We start from the raw sequence: 17,880 nt of genomic DNA on the forward strand, positions 1-17,880 counted from the left end.
CCACCTCCTCCCTCATCTGTTAAGTTGAAGAATATGCACAAGTAAAAGAGGTCCTGTCTCCACCCGTTCAATGTTACAAATACTGTTCCTGAACCTGAAGAAGTCTGACCGAATAAAAAGAAAGGCAGCCCAAGTGGGTGTAATATAGCGGCCAAGAGTCTGGAAATGTGGAATTCTGTATTTGGAATTTTGCTCTCTCATCAAGTCATTATATAAACTCAGGCAAGCTATGTTCTGCTTCCTGCAATGCCATCAGCCCTCTGATTGCTGACACAAGGGTATGTCAACAGCAATGGAACAAAATTGTTAACTGGAGCCGGTTATAGGGATCACATTAAGTCCTTTGTAACAATAGTTCCACTGGCTTCTCTATTTCCAGTGTTTACATTGTTTGTTTTAACACTGTAAGCTGCCTTGAAATCTTTTGAGAAAGAAGGTGGGATATACATATTTTAAATAAGGAACAATAAAATAAAAATGGTACACTAAGAAGCAAGATATATGTATTACTATATTTGAAGGTCTTCCTTCTCCCTTCAACAGTGAACTCAGCTAGTTGATCACTTTTCAGTTTTGATGCAAAAAGAACCATCCCACCACACCTCCCACCAACTAGGCAGTGCTTCCATTTGCTTGGAGTACAGTATCTTTATGTTCTATGTACTCAGGATACAACTGAGTAGATAGAGATTTGAACTGGAACCAGAAATTGGATGAAGCCTTTCATCTGTAAGTCATACAAAGACTAAGAAGGTGTTACACTCTTGGAACCACCATCCTATATCAAATACCTGAGCTGGCTCTGTCCCTCCAACACCTACACAAAGCAGATTTACTGATTCAGTGGGATTACCTAAGTGTTTACTTTCCATTGAGCATCTGAATCAACGGGTCTACTATTTATTGGGTCTAACAGCAAGACACTTTGTGTAGGCATCACTAAAGCTCCTTTTCAAATACAGTGGTGCCTCGCAAGATGATTTTAATTCGTTCCGCGAAAATCGTCTTGTGAAAAAATCGTCTTGCGAGGTTCCTTATGCATTGGTCTCAAAAAAAAAAAGTCTTGCGAAGCATCGGTCTTAAAAAAAGTCTTGCGAAGCATGGTCATAGAAAAAAAAGTCTTGCGAGGCACCATAGTGATCACAAAACCCAATCGTCTTGCGGGTTTTTTGTCCCGCGAGGCAATCATCTAGCGAGGCACCACTGTATCCTCAGACAAGGTATGGGGTTTGGAGGTGGCACACAGCTCTAGTCCTTGGTAATCATGTGAAGGCAGCATAATCAACCTTCTCATTTCTTTAGACCACCCATGTTTTCACCAGGCAGCTCTCAGGTGCATGTTCCAAAGGTCTTTTACTTATAAGTCAAAAACTTGTATACTTCCGCCTATCTCAGACACTCTAATGCTTCCTGTGTAACAGGCAACCACAGAGATCAAGTATAGGCAACCAGCAAACCAGGGGAACAATGCTCCTCCTCCCACCCAAGCACTGTAGGCCACACCCCTCTTACCAAATTCTGACAACAAACCATACAGCTGAATTGCAGTGACAATTGTACTGAAACAAGGAGGAAAACACTTGTTTCATTGGTTTTCTCTAATTTTGCCACTGAAAGTCCCTTCAAAGTGAGTGTTTCTCCCTTTTTAACTGGCTGTGAAATGGTTTGGTTGGGAAAGTATTCTTCCAGCCAACCTGCAACAAAATACTGTAATGTGAGCCACTTTAAACACCTGGAGTGCTATATAAATGTTGTAGTACTTCCCATTTTGCAGCCTTAGCTTATCGATCTTCACAAAGGAGCAATCTCTACTTTCAGTCCCTGTATGACACCATTCTCTAAAATCTGCCTATTTTGTAGCCCCAATTCAAAATTTTAATTTGTACTATGGGGTAAGGATTAAATTGGTCTGCTCTTTAAGAATTCTGCTAGCCCCAGACTCTAGAGAATGTCACTGCAGAGATACATTTTCCCAGTCCCTGGGGAAAAAAATTAAAGGAAACTGACAGAGGTTGGGTCAGCACTCAGATCTAAGCTCAACAGATCTCAATTAACACTGCCTTCTAATCTTAACTGAAAAGCATTCCTTTAATTTCACATTTATATCTAAAAACTCAACCTGATGGACAGAATTCTGTTGGAATATCTGTACCTACAGGGATAATTGCACAAGTGGTTTATGCCCTCAGTTGCATGATGAGTTGTCACACAATGGTCAGCCCACCACAGAGTGCAAACTGCATGTGCAATTTTCACTGTGCATATAGGTCTTTCAAAAGGATTCTGGGTGATGATTTCTTCAGATTCACTGCAAGAATCTAAGCCAATCATACATCTTACGCATTTACTTTAATTATCACAACCTATTCTAAAAATGGAGAAATGGAACATGTATGGCATACCTGCAATGTGCAGTTTTCTTTCCGTTTCAGGAACTCCACAAATCTGGCCACCACTCCTGGTGTACTGATGACTTCATCTATAGGAGGATTTGGCTCTGTTTAGAGATGCAAAGAATTGAAACATTATAGTTTCCCCCACCTCTACTGAAGTTACATATTTACATAAGAACAGAACATAAAGTCATATTTAAGCAACTGACACCAGCTATTTACATATGACCAACGCCCTCCAGTACCATGCACTGATTAGCAAGTTACTTTCCTGCTTGCCACAGTTTCTCCAGTTTAATGCCCTGGGATTACATAACTAAAGGGCAACATTTCATCAATCCCGAGAAGATCAAGAACAAAGACTGCTTCCCGGAAAAATATATGGCAAAAGGGTAACAGTAACAGCAGCTAGAAGATGTGCTGCCTGAAATAACACCTGTGAGAGTGGTGAATGCCTCCTTGCAACAGGGTGGGATCCCAGCATGCTTAAAGAAGGCAATAGTAAGACCATTGTTGAAAAAGCCTTCCTTGGATCCCACAATACTGAATAATTATCAACCAGTTTCTAATATCCCATTCTTGGACAAGGTACTGGAGCAAGTCATGGCTTCTCAGCTCCTGGGGTTCCTAGATGAGACGGATTATCCAGATCTATTTCAGTCTGGCTTCAGACCTTGTTATGGGACACAAATTGCTTTAGTTGCCTTGGTGGATGACCTGCATCAGGAACTGGGCAGGGGAAGTTTGTCCCTGTTGGTTCTGCTGGACCTCTCAGCTGTTTTTGATACCATCAACTATGGCATCTTTCTGGCACTGGACTTGGACTTTTAAATATAGTAGATTGTTGTGCCCTACTGCTTCGAATGTGTTTTGGTGCTGCTTTTGTTTACCTTTTTTAGTGTGGTATTTGTCTGATCCTTTTTAGTATTTGCATAATTTGCATCTTCAAATATTATCTTTTAATGATGTACGCTGCCTTGGTTTACATACTTTTCTCCTTTTTTGAATATCTGAAATTAATTAATTAAGAGGATCTAGATCTGAGCCACATTTTTCCTCCTTCCACTTTTCCTCCCTCCCTGCTTGCAATTCTCTCTCTCTCTCTCTCTTTCAGTCTCTCTCCTTTTCAATCTAGGGCTGCTGGGCAACAGCAAAATTACTCTTTCAATATGCATGTGTCTGTGTAGTTCAGCAAGAGCAGATTGTGGCTCTATATGCAAAGGGAATGGAGTCACCACATCCATATGAGGGCCGTACACTACCCCCTACAGGCACATAAGGAGGCAGGAATGAAGGCTTCATAATATTTATCAAAAACTGCATAAGAGCTTGTTTTTCCCATTTAATGTTATTTAGTTAATTTATTCCTTCCAATCCTGTGATTCAAAATAGCTCGGAATATAATTAAAAAATAAACACAATTAAAACACAGTTAAAGTCATTACAATATTAAAACACAATTAAACAGATGATCAAAATGAAACAATACACAAATTTAAAGAGTATCAGCTAAGAAACACTTGCTAATTTCAACCATCATGTCTGAATTTATTCATGTGATCAATCCTCCACTCTAAATGGTTTATTTTGGAAGAGGGAGAAGTGGAAGGAGCAAGCATTGGGAATTTCTGTCTCTGATGTATAGTAACTCTTCAGATTCCAGACACTGAGAATTTCTATCTCTCTCTCTCTCTTTAACATGCTACTTCTTCTGTAATTCCAGGAAGTTCTGGAACTGCTTTAGCATTGCCTTGAGACCTTACTCTGCTCCAAACTGAGATCACAATGTTATGCATTTTGGATCCCCTGCTTCACGCAATATTAATTAAAATAATATTTTTTCACATACTTCTAACAGATCAGAGGAGCACAGAAAAAACAATGGTCCAACAATGACATTTAACACAGTATGGGATAAAATTAAAATCTCAATATTCTCTCCATGGAGACTTCAATAAAAGAAATGCAGTATGACTGCTCTCTCACATACATACCAACATACATTTTTAGAATACCACAGCAGGTCCTTTACTATATAAGGCAGCAGTCCCCAACCTTTTTGGGACCATGGACCGGCTGAGCCTCCGAGGAAGGCGAGGCAGCCCCCACGCTTGCGCAGATGTGTGCGCACTCGGGCACATGCGTGAAGCAGTGGGGGAGCGGGTGCACACCTGCCAGCACCAGCATGAGCACTCCCCCACCCCTTCGCGCATGCGCAGGAGCCCCTGCCCGTCCGCCCCTTTGTGTGGGTGCTCAGGCACATGTGTGAGGGGGTGAGGGAGTGCTCACGCCAGTGCTGGCATGCACACACATGTGCACAGCAGCTGTGGGGAGGGGAGTACTTGCGGGGGGCCTGACTGGGGGTTGACTACCTCTGATATAAGGGAATGCAAATGCTTACACATAAATGAGGCTGGGATTTGTTTAGCAAAATGCTCCATTTGCTTTGTAACTATTCAAACTGAATCTTTTCCCCCTAGTAATCCTGGATGAATACTAACTCACTTCTCTAACATGCAGGAGTATATTTTTTTTCCTCAGCTGAATACTGGATATCAATATTTTTGCATTAGTAACCACAAATTAGCAAAATTAATTACTTTTCTAAACCTTGCCTTCCTCCTCTTCTTCTTTGCTTGGATGCAGACAACTTATCTTGTCAAATGGCTTAGATCACAGGTGGGCAACCTATGACATGCAGGCCTTATTTCATTCTGCTTCTGGCCCGCAAACCTGAGCCTCACCTATTTTTTTGCTGCAGTCAAAATCATCTGTTATCAGCTAGAAGATGAGGAAAACATAATTTTTCTATACCTGCTATATTAATTTTGATCCAAATGGTTTGGGACAGAAACTTAAACCTTCCTTCATCTAAACATTTTAGTCCATCTGAGATTGAGAGAACAGAAGGACAGCTTATTTCCTAGTGATCCTGATACATATTTGGTGAACCCACATGAATTTAGATGAAAAGGAAACTTTTAATTTAGTATCAATGCATATTGGTTGTCCTGAATCTCAAAGCTCAGATAGAACCCACTCATTGCTTTTAATGTTTTAATGGCCCAATCTTTACTGTCCTTCTGAAAGCAGACAAAGACCTTTCTCTTCAGGCAAACTTTCCCTGAGTGAATGACTGGTGAGTGGATTTTTTTTAAAAAAATGAATTGTTGTACCTTACCACACTGAATGTGTTTTGGTGTTGCTTTTTTGGTATTGTATTCATTGATCCTTTTAGTATTGTACACTCACTGTTATATGCTTAAAAACTGTCTTTTAACTGCTGTGAGCCACTTTTTAAAAGAGAAAGGCAGCTTAAAATATTTTAAACACACACACACATAGATGGTGAACAGAGTGGAGGAGGAGACAAAAATCATGAGGGACACTGTAAGTCACAGATGTGCTGTCTGAAAGCTGGAGTGACATGAGGCCCCCTACCAAGTCTGAAGGTGGCCTTTGCAGGAGTGATCTCCAGCACATACATAGTACAGAGACTAGTCCCTCCTTGGTATTGCTAGCAGTGATGGAAGAGCAAACAAGAACTGCTGGGAGAAAAGGCCCCTTGTTCTCTCCTTTAGAGATACAGTGGTGCCTCGCATAACGAGCGCACCGTTTAACGACGAATTCGCATAGTGATCCGGTTTTTGGGATCGCTAATGCGATCGCATACCGATGCTTTCTATGGCTGAAAATCGCTTTCCATAGCAATTTTTTTAAACAGCTGATCGGCGGTTCCAAAATGGCCACCGGACGTCCAAAATGGCCACGTGCAGCGTTTTCGCGCCCTGCCCTCGCTTACTGAGGGCGTGAAAATGGCGGCCGGATGGGGAAACATCGCAGAACGGTGAGTTTTGGGCCCCACTGGAACACATTAAATGAAGTTTAATGTGTTCCAATGGGTTTTTCCGTTCTGTATAGCGATGTTTCGCATTGGGCCGGTTAATCCGGAATGGATTAACCTCGCTATGTGGGGCACCACTGTATTTATACAGAATCCCTTTTCCTTGTTAGAATGATTAATGTAAAACAGGATTGTGGGGTAGGGATGAGGTGAAAAGGGCAGTGGACAGGAGTCTCTCCGGTCCCTCTCTGTACTGAAAAAGGATCACTAGGCTGTATATACATGCCCTCCCCCATGACTGAGCCAGTATCACATAGCGCCTTCTGGGCCTAAGATTGTACACCTCTGTCATAGGCCAACTGCATCAAAGAGTAGTCTATGGACACCATCCTGATGAACTGCCCTCCATGAAAGACATGATGGATCCCTGCACTGTGCCAAATGCCATCCCAACCAGGCAGTCCAGCAGCAACCATAAAGAAAGCATGAAATTTTAGTTTTAAAACTATCTTTAGCAGACGGTGTGCCAGTTTGGGGATGGGATGGGAAAGCTGGTCAGTGGTAGAGGTAGAGGTCAGAATCTTGGTTCTCATCATGGAGCACATGTGCCTGCTTGTGCATAGCTCCATAATATTTTTGACTTTTTGTTTCAGAAACTGGAGATTGCCTTGTTGCATAAAGAAGTTCTGAGCATCTCCTTGCACAACCTCAGAAAAAGCTTCATTGCTTGTGCAATGGATGGATGCTCACACAGAGCAAGTAAAGATATTGTGTATCTCCAACCATGTCTCCTTCTTCTAAGTTCCAGCCAGAGAACCTAGCAGAAGCAGCTGTGGCTAGAGATACACAATAGCTACTGGTGCTGATACGATACTCAAGAGACTATTGACCAGCTAGGAGCAGCAGCTTTCATTAACATTTCGGCTTCCATTTGATTAGAATATAAATAATGCAAGCATATCTTTTTTGAAAAAAGTTTTGGCACTCACCTTTTGAGAGAAGTTTTCGGAATTTTTGAGTAGCAGCAAGCTGCTGTTCTGGACTGTTGGAGAAAATCATCTCAGTCATATCGGATGTGATCACTGCACTCTGCAATTCCAAGGGAGGAGGGGATGAATTAAATCATATCTGTCTCAAGCTGAAAGGCAAAATTTTAGCCACTGTTCCCTGAAAAATATTTCTGAGCTTCTTAATATAAGGAGGCTGACCAAGAAAAGTAATCCCAACAACAAAAGCAGATTTTAACCATTTATGACTCACACTCTCTCTCTCTCTCTTTTTTTTTTTTGCTTTTTTGGTATGTTTTATGATTATATCCCCCTTGAGCAATACTTAGTAACTGAAAATGGGATAGAGATGAAATAAGCACAGAAATAACAGAAATGTAGCAAGTCTTAATAGTAATATAATAACTTTTATTTAAATAATATTCCTTGTTTTTAGATTATGTTGCAGTAGATGCTGCCTCTGATGTCTTTCTTATCAGTTGCCACCTGTGACCTGGGGTTTTTGAAAATGGATCAACAACTTTTAATTGCCTAGTTAAAATGTCTTTAATTATTTTAATCAACCAACATAACATTACAGAGCTGATCTCTGCAGACAGACTATAGGAACTATGGTGCATGCATGTGTTTTAAAAACATCATTCATACTATATGATAGAATCTATTTTTCTCTTTTGCTTCCCACCTTTTCACAGAAACTTCTGCACAGATGATAGCCCCTTCAAAGCTACTCATCAAAGGCAGGTTTTCTTCAACATCTTAGCACCCCAGACTGTTCAAGTGAACAGCAGAAAAAAAAACAGCAAAGGTCAGCCAATGTGTGTGGATCTTTGATGATAATCATTTGCAAACTAAACTGCTTTTATAAGCAGAGGAGCCAAGTACCAGTTACAAAACTGCTGCCATACTTAGGACCCTACAAGTAATAAACTCAGGTCAAATCTTTTATGTAATATCTCATCTGTATGATCTTATTTCTTTTAAAACATTACAACATTGTGGGCCTACACATGCTACTGCAGTTCATACAGATCCTAATCAAGAATGAGAAAAGATTCTGTGAATTAACTAACATTATTTACTGTTAAACAGAAAGAAAAAAAATGCACAAAATTTAAAAAATTATATATCTGTAGCATAACTTAGAAAAATGAGAGGGGATACAATAAATGAGATAGTATAAGATGGCAGGTAATAAAGTCTAAATTTTAGTCTTCTAGTGCAGAGGTTCCCAAACTTTTTGGGACCGCAGACCGGCTGAGCCTCTGAGGAAGGCAGGGCACCCCTCCATGGGCATGCACAACTCTCTCAGGCGCATGCGCGAAGTGGTGGGAAAGGGGAGTGTGTGCAGGAGAGCGGGAGGTCTGTCTCCGCGGCCCGGTCCGGCTCAGGCCAAGGACCGGGGGTTGACAACCTCTGTTCTAGTATGCTCCTTCTGTCTATAGGCTTCACTTAAAATATTTGAGGAATGCTAATATCAATGGAACTGAAACCCAAAATATTTCAGTTTTGCCTCCTTTATATTTATCCAGTAAAACTGATTGGCCCAAGGTATCTGGATATACACACTGCAAGTAATCAAACAGAACTTAAGAAACAGATCCAGAGGTGGACTAAAAAGCCACAACCACTAGTTTTTTCAGAATACTACTGATAAAGCAATTTGAAAAGGGATATAAATATTAGAGATAATAGCTAAATTCATACTAAATATACTAAGCTTGGCAATATTTAAGTAATTAGAAGTGAATGTTCTTCTAGGGAAGCATGTTTGTGTTCACAGCCTCAAATTTTAAGTTGAAGTACAGAAAAATCAAACCTGAAAGGAGTTGTCAGGCCTTTTCCCATTACTTACAGAAGTCATTTCCATGTTATTCATTTGAGTTTCGTGGAACCCACCATCTGACATAATTTCCTCCTCTCCTTCTTCATCAGCTGTAGCAACATTTCTACGTTTAAACAACTGGAAAGAAAGAGAAATACAATAAAATTACAATTAATGACACCAACAATTAGATAATACAACTGGGAACTGTAAGTTCTGAATCATACACCACATATCAATCACAATAAGAGGAGCCACAGAACTGTCCATTCCTGTGGCCTATCACATCTTCTACTGCGAGAAAGAGGAGCAAAGAAATGGACGTGTCTACAAAAGCTCACATTAAAATAAAACAGTTTGCCTTTAAGATCCCACAACATACATACATACATCTATCCATCCATCTACCCTGTTTCCCCGAAAATAAGACCTAATCTGAAAATAAGTTCTAGCAGGATTTTCTAGGATGCTCGTAATATAATCCCTACCCCAAAAATAAGCCCTAGTTAAGTGAAACCCCACCCTCCACCATTGTGCAGCAACCAGAAGATGACATGACTGTATTTGAATAAATGTAGATTGTTGTACATGAAAAAAATAAAACATCCCCTGAAAATAACCCCTACTGCATTTTTGGAGCAAAAATTAATATAAGACTGTCTTATTTTCAGGAAAACAGGCTCTCTCTCTCTCTCTGCTTTGCCTGTTAAACAAGGAAAACATTAGAAACCACAGATAATACGGTCCAGTATTGGGAGTAGAGTATATAGTATTGGGTCGATTGGAATAAAGGATAAAAGGCAATCTAACCTGATGTACAATATAACTCAGAGAGTGTCCTCCCCCCACATTTTATAGATTTCTTCACTGAACAGGAAAGCGGACTGAAATTAGGGAGTGGAGCAAGATGAAAACAGAAAAAGCAAGAGGCATTCTTAATCGTACTACAACAGTGTTTTAAAAAAGACAGGGAAAACGGCATTGTATACCAGCTGAGCATTCTAAGTATGGTATCAATTTTAAAACAAAACTCCAAGAAACCCAGAGTCCTTAACAAAATCTGTGACAGAGAAGGAAACTCTTGGATCCCTTGGAAGTTAATAAAGGATTTGTCATTACAAATATCTGTGATAAAGGATACGTTTTTCTCTGATCATCAAACAGAATAAGTGCAAGCCACTTAGGACACACACAAAAGAACTGGTCATCATCCTGTCTAAGTAGTACAAGCTACAATACTCCCAAATTTCACCAATATGAGGCAACTGCATATAACCTACACTGAAAGAAGTCTGTCTCAAGAGATTACCAAACTCTGATAATTGGAAGATGCAAATTTGAAAGTTTCAGGTTGCCCTGTTCAAAAAACAGGCTATCGTTAAGGCATGAGCAAAACTATTGCTTGATAAATTATTCTTAACCTGCTCTTTTTACAATTCAACTTGGCTGTTGGTATAGGGGAAAATCTCAACAACATGCTAAAATCCATTTTGTTTTATAAATTATGCAGGTGCAAACTTTCTGTATGACAGGGTCCTTCACAAGAATCTGTGACTCAGAAGGACAATTTAGCCAACTATGACAAAAGGAACTGTCGAATACCAATAACATCTACAATGTCCTCCCACATGTGTGCAGTGAACTTATCAGGACAACTCAGATGACAAATAATCCTGAGTCCAGCTGGAAGATACAACCATCTGTTTATATGCCAGTCTCCGAAGGAGAGATAACCTTCCGCTAGTGAAGGTGCATAGAATGGGATAAAATTTAGGCAGACCAGACATACAACTGAAATTCTCTTAAGATAATACCTTTGTTCCTTCCACCCTACAAGGTTAGAGAACAACGATTTAGATTCTCAGGTATCATTCAAATGAGGAAATCACATGCTAAACTGTAGAATTTCCCATTTTTGTTGTGTACAGAAGGATTCTCAAGTACCTGTTCCTCTCGTTTCTGCTTCCGTAGCTGAAGGCCCTCTTCCTCGCGTCGGCGACGCATTTCATCTGGATTCAGAGACTTGTTTTTATAGCTCTTCAGTCGAAAGTTCTCTTTTCCTGAAGTCGTCATGGTTTCTAAACAATAATGACTTATGGTTGTAGTGAATTACTTGAAAATCAATAAAAATATTTCTTAAAATAAAACAAGGATCATATGACTCAAACTGACATGACATCAATTCTTATTTATTTATTTAAACTAATTATATTCTGCCTTACTCTTCAACAGTCATAAAAAAAACAATATAAAAACTAGAAGAGTTTTTATTTATATTTATATAAATATAAGTTTATAAATTCGTATCTCAAAACAGAAGCCCAACTTTTAGGAAGCCACTAAGAAAAATCCTGCCTGCAAAAGGAGGGCCAGCCTGACCTTTCATGGGAGGGAGTTCCACATCTCTCTCATGCCCTCATCAAACTTTCTCTGATGATTTTAAAGCAGGTTCATATTTACCTTAATAAGACCACTACATCTTTACAGTTCTTCATTACAAAAAATACAACCTGTTAAATTCAAATGATCACGTGAGTCTCCAGGTTGTTCATGCATCTTTAATTAACCATAAGTATACTGGCTAATTCGGGAGTTCCCCCAGTTCCTCGCCAGAGTGACTCAATTTTCTGGCAAGAGATGAAAATTAGACTCCCTTCCCCCAAATTAACTTGAATGAATGAGATGGTAGATGGAAACCGCATCCTGGAGTACATAGCAGATTGCTTTTCACAATGCTGCCCCTTTCTGCAATTTTCTTGATCTTGATCATTTGGGGAACTACAGGTTTACACTATTTTTAACATTTTAAAAAATACCTGGTGATAAGATGGGGCAATACATGCTGTTAAAAGCCTGATTTCTACTAGCCTTCTTGTACCAATGGCAGTTTCTAAAACAATATCAGAGAAATGCCCACACAGAGAGCAATGTAGTAATACAGCATAGTAGTATCTGGATGGATGAACAGGGCGGGCTCATCTATTCTAGATAAAGTAACATTTGGTGAACCAGTGGAACCTGGTAACAAGCCGTTCTTGATACTAACACAACCTGAGTATCTGGAACTAACACTGAATTCAGAAAGAATTTTAAAGAGGGAATAGCTATTACTTTATAATTAGAATCCAGCTGACAGAAGCCTTCATCTCCCATAAAATTTATCTAAATTTAAAAGGCTGGTTTCTCACTGCCTTGTTGTTGCTGACATAGTTCCAATGCATGCTGGTAACTCTATGGTGTATTTTAATTGCTTTATTTATTTACTCATTAAATTTCTATCTCACGTTCTGCCAAAAATGGCCATCAAGGTAGGAGCAGTAGTAACTCAAAAAAGGCAAATAAAATTAGAATATAAGAACTGATCAAGAACACAAGCGATAAACATTCCTTATAAAGAAATGCCATGGCCAAACTGATCAATAACAGCACAGCTGAAACACCATAGTCCTGTCTGAAAAACATTTACAGTATGGGTAGTTGGGGGGGGGGGGTAACCTCCTTTGACACAGAATTTCAGACCCTTGGAAAACACTCCCTTGTGTAACCACCAAACATAACTCAAAAGGTAGACGGGCCAGGAAACAGGCTCCCCAAAGATCTTTAAACACAGACAAACATTGGTTGAAGACTAGAATAAGTCCCTTAGATTTAAATAAAAGGAAGAGAGTGTTGGGAATCATCAACATACAAGTGGCACTGAATCCGAAAACCATGAATGCAGTCTCCCAACATGTCCTGTATATACCAAACAGCACAGGCAACAGGGCAGAACCCTGAGGTCCATCAAAGACTACAGTGGACCCTCGACTTACAGACGGCTCGACTTATAGACTTTTCGAGTTACAGACTTCACTGGCCGCAAAATTTAGATTCGACTTGCAGCCGGAGAATTGGCTTACAGACCAGAAAAAAACCAAAAATGGAACAAAAATAGAATAAAAACTGCCAGTTATGGGATTAATCGGTTTTCAATGCATTGCAGGTCAATGGAGATCCGACCTACAGACTTTTCGACTTGCAGCCACCATTCCAATACGGATTAATTCCGTAAGTAGAGAGTCCACTGTACAGCATCAAATAAACATCTTGCACCACCACTGCCTGAATCTGAATGGAACTGATACTTGAGAGTACAAATGGAAAAACCAAGAACAGTGGAGAAATGTGTGCAGTATTGTGAAAGAGAATGTGACCAAATGGCTCTGCAACCATATATGTCTATTCAAAACAAAGTCTCACTAGCCAGAATCCTGTAGGATTTGCATACTAATCTTCCAAATCAGTAAGCAGTGTGTACAATATTGCTGCTATATGTTGCAGACTTGGACATGTTCAGGATGCACACTTGGGCATGGGATAGATAGTAAAAAAAAAAAGCACCAACTGCTTCTGCAGTTTTATTTATGTACACAGAGTTCTGGACCCAAAGGTTAAAATGAAAAGTAAGTAAGATATGTAGGGATATAATTATACCCTGTTATATCCTGAAGCAGTTGAGGAGGAACCCTTAAGAGAAAAAGACCATATCATTGGCCACACCTCCAATTCGGTTTGCATCTCCATGCCCTGGAACTATCTGGTTAGGTTGGATTGTATTCCTTTCACACCCCAATAGGTTGTACCACATTAAGGTAATCTTTGACGGGGCAACTTGTTTAACGATGTTTGCAAATGCAGTAAGACTCCTGTTGATCTGTTGAGAGACACTTACTTTATTTTCCTATCCTAACTCATATACTGCATATATGGATATAAGACTTCACTTTCATATTCATATAGCACGGATTTTCCCTTTTTAAATAATGCTGGTCCTTATAATGATTTATCTGAATATTAGTTCCAAATTGCTTTGTGACTGAATGATTCAAAATGGATACATTTTTAGGAACTATCAAAACTTTATATTAGGTACTCCAAATAGTCATGCAAGCAAAAGCTTGAACTATTTTGCACCTAGATCTATATTTCACCCACATGATTTCTGTGTTGAGAAAATCCACCTAAACATGATCAATCTGCAGACAACTGTTTGTTAGTCTGGCTGCTCTACAAACAATATGACAACCTTCAGAAGACAGGCACAAATGAATGAATGAATATCTGGCATACACTACTCACTGTTACAGTCTTTGAAAAAAAATGGTGTAATGTTAAATTTAATTGGGGACCAAAAAAACCCCCAACATTTCAGTCATCCAACAGGAACCTTGGAACTACTAAACTAATTGTCTGAAAACAAAACAAAAATTGGAGTAAAAATAACAATTTTCATGCTTCACTTGTCTTGTTCAAACATATCTTTTAAAACTGAGTATATCAATTTAACAATTTATTAATGTTGACATGATCAAAAATTCTGATTTTTTCCCAGTATTTCCTTTCCCTTCCCATTTCTACTCATGTTGCAATATTAATAATATATATCTATTTACATGTATCTATTAAACAATACACTGCACTGACAGGACTTAGCCCCTGCCCCCCACGTATTTAGGATTTCAACTTAAGGCGCCCTGAAACTCATCTGGATAGCTTATTAGCCATGTCTCAGATCTGGAAAAATTGCTCTCTGAAGCACCAGTAAGGAACAAATTTCATTACTTAAAAATGCATCATCTGCAAGTAAAAAGCATTTCCGATTAACCTAACCCATCTGAAGTCCCTATACTGTTGGATCCTCACTTACAAAATGCTTCACCCATGAAGAAGGCCAAGGAGTTAATCCTAAAGGCACGAGGTGTGTTGGTCTCCACCTACTTATTAACACGGTGAGTAGGACTGACAGACTAAAGAGGCATCTCTTGTCAGAAAAAAACACAGGTCCATCAAATATACTAGAGGGAGGCAGGAAAATAATAATAATAATAATTTACTCAGCTATTCCCCCAGTAGTACACTGACTTTCCACTTATAACGTTCAATCACAAGAGATGACGGCGAAGACCTTTGCCCTCAGCCCACTAGTAGGCGGCGTGGCCGACCTGCCCCCTCCCCTGGACCGTCTGATGCTGCACCCAGCACTTTCCTGGGGCCTCCAGCGATACCACCCTCCCCACACCGCATCATCCTAAACGCAGAAGGGCGATTAGAAGAAGAAGAGGAGGCGGCGGCGGCGCAGGAGCAGCAGCAGCTCCTACCTACCCGCTCCTGGGTCGCTCCGTGACACTTCTCTGCCCCGCCCACCGGCCCTGTCGGCCAGCAGCTCCCCGGGGGCGCCTCCCTGTCATTCCGGACCCACAGGCCGGGCGTTTGGTCGGCCGACACCCTTCCTCCCCGTGGGCGCCCCCCCCAGCCGCTCCCGCTGGCCCCCCTGCCCGACACCCTCCGGCCAAGGGCCCTCCACCCAGACCCTCCCCCTCTTTCCCTCGCCTCGCCACTTCTCCCCAGGCCCCAACCATGGCAACCAGCGGCCGCTCTATCCCCCTCAGGGCGGAACCCGCCCCCCGCCTCCCCCTGCCTGCCCGCCGGCCCCGCCTCGACCCAGGCGCTGCGCCTTCGCCCTCCCAGCCCTCCGCACCTGTCCTTACGGCCGGCAGCGCCGCCGGCACCGCGGTGTCAAAGTCCTCCTCGGCCCGAGGCGCGCACCAGCGCCTCACACTCCTTGCGCGGCGAAGCCGGCTGCGAAGGCCGCCAGCACGCAGGCGCGGCGAGGCCCCCCATTTGGCGCAGCTTCCGGTCCTCGGGTTAAGGGTCTGTCTAGCGGCTTCCTTCCGTAGCTCTATGGTTCCGTCGCGGGCCGAGACCAGGAAGTGGTGCTTGGAGCGCTCTGGAGGGAGGTCTGTGTGCCGCTCTGGGAGCTTTAGCAACGGGCGATGGGAGGGGGGGTTGCCTTCCCCCCCCAGTGCGCACAGCAACGGCCCCCCCCCCGAAACTGCTTGCGTGGCCAAAGGCGAGAGGCAGCGGCTGCTCGTTTACTCGGCTGGCACGTCTGTCCTCCTAGTCTGAGGCTCAACGGCCAAGGCTTGGTGGGCTTCGCTGCTCCGAGGGAGGGCGGCCTCTCCAGGCGCCTGGCTGCTTTCTCGGCGGGGAAGAGAAGCCCAAAGCGCCGCCCGACGCCCGAAGAAGGCATTTCGGCAACCGCTTGTCCCCTTCCGTTGCTTCCCGCCCTTTCTGTCTTTGGGCGAGGTTGGCACAGCGGAGAACACACACACACACACACACACACACACACACACACACACACACACACACACACACACACACACACACACACACACACACACACACTCTCTCTCTCTCTCTCTCTCTCTCTCTCTCTCTCTCTCTCTCTCTCTCTCTCTCTCTCTCTCTCTCTCTCTCTCTCTCTCTCTCTCTCTCAGGCACACACAGTCTCACATACAAGACACACACACAGACACACTATCTCTCACAGACACTGTCTCCCCTCCCAGACGCACTCTATCCCTCTCACACACGCACACACACACACACTCTCTCTCTCAGGCACACACACAGTCTTTCACATACAAGACACACACACAGACACACTATCTCTCACAGACACTGTCTCCCCTCCCAGACGCACTCTATCCCTCTCACACACTGACACACAGACACAGACTCTCGCACACAGATTCTCTCACTCACACCCACACACCTACCTTTCTATCTGTCTCTGTTCCCCCCTTCCCTCCTCCAAGCCCCACTAGTGCAAATCATCCATGTTTGTACCATAGTCCTTACACTATTTATTGGATTGCTTCTATCTTGCCGTTCCCCCAGAGCCTGAAAAGCGCTATAAATGGGGCGTCTGTTCTCTGCATGAGATTAATAATCACAGCAATCCTTTGAGGTGGGCTAGGGTCAACGTGAGGTTTGTGACTGGGCAGTGCTGCTCTTTCTGTGGGGCGCAAGGATGGGGGCCCATTTCCTCTGCTGATAAACAGAAGGGAAGCTGAGTGGTCACACAAGAGATGGAGGTTGTGATCATAAGCTGCCAAAACCAAAATATAACTTTTCTCAAGGCAAGCAAATATGTAAGTCTCCATCTTACCCAGGGAAAAGTAGTGGATGGTAGAAATGTAAGAAATGAGGAAAGAGAAATGGTTGAAGGCAGTATTAATAAAATGAGATATAAATCCGCATGAAGGCATGCAAGGCATACAGAGGCATATGTGCATTATGAAATACTTAACTGGTCTGTTGATTAAATCAATAATGTTAAGAAAACCTGCAGACAGAAAGAAAATAGGAAGACCTAATATGAAGTGAAGTGACTAAAGGAAGTGACAGTCTTTTGTTTACAAGCCCTGGATACGGCTGCTAATAAAAATACCTTTTGGAGCCCATTATTTTTGTAGGGTTGTTATAAGTTGGGAATGACTTGATTTCACATGAAGAAACCAGTCTATGTGTGGGACTTTTTAGTTGAGTTGCTGCATCTTCAGAGATGGAAGGAAAATATTTTCCATAACCATAGGCATCCTGTCAATCCAGAACTTCCTTTTCAGTTAGGGTTATTTCATTCTCTGTCTTTTTCCTCACTGTAGCGCTTGGAAGCCATATGATTGGTGGGCCATACTACGAAATTAGTTTATCCTTAACAGTGTTTTTAAATTGTTCTCCTGGAAATGTGGCTACTCCATTCTGGTCATCATGTATGCCACACACACAACTATTTCAAGACAGCCGTTCAAACAGATGGTACAGCTAGTATTACATGGTGAACGGAGTTCTCTTAAATTTGCAAATTGACTGTTTTATTGCATTGTAATCAGCAGGATTAGTGGGAACTTGTCCTAGTGTAGCACTTTCAGCAGTCTGCACTACAGTGGAGTGTTAAGATTTGTAAAGTATCAGAATATCTTATGT

The 17,880-nt window shown here is 41.9% G+C and overlaps 1 protein-coding gene across 2 annotated transcripts in view; it reads right to left on the reverse strand.

The window, feature by feature from the left end:
• Nucleotides 1–15,717, reverse strand: part of KPNA1 (karyopherin subunit alpha 1) — a 34,483-nt gene extending 18,766 nt beyond the window's left edge. Inside the window, exons 1-5 of one of the 2 annotated variants that reach the window (XM_072991714.2) lie at nt 15,587–15,717; nt 11,014–11,147; nt 9,100–9,207; nt 7,227–7,326; nt 2,403–2,497 (exon numbers count right to left, since the gene is read on the reverse strand). In XM_072991714.2, coding sequence (XP_072847815.1) covers nt 2,403–2,497; nt 7,227–7,326; nt 9,100–9,207; nt 11,014–11,142 — 432 coding nt within the window. In that variant the 5' untranslated portion in view covers nt 11,143–11,147; nt 15,587–15,717. Of the gene's footprint in view, nt 1–2,402; nt 2,498–7,226; nt 7,327–9,099; nt 9,208–11,013; nt 11,148–15,210; nt 15,349–15,586 lie in introns of those variants that run through there. The other variant, XM_078386741.1, reaches the window with a different exon arrangement.
• Nucleotides 15,718–17,880: the final 2,163 nt, after the last annotated feature.

Source organism: Pogona vitticeps, chromosome 2, assembly GCF_051106095.1.
Source record: "Pogona vitticeps strain Pit_001003342236 chromosome 2, PviZW2.1, whole genome shotgun sequence".
Classification (NCBI taxonomy): domain Eukaryota; kingdom Metazoa; phylum Chordata; class Lepidosauria; order Squamata; family Agamidae; genus Pogona; species Pogona vitticeps.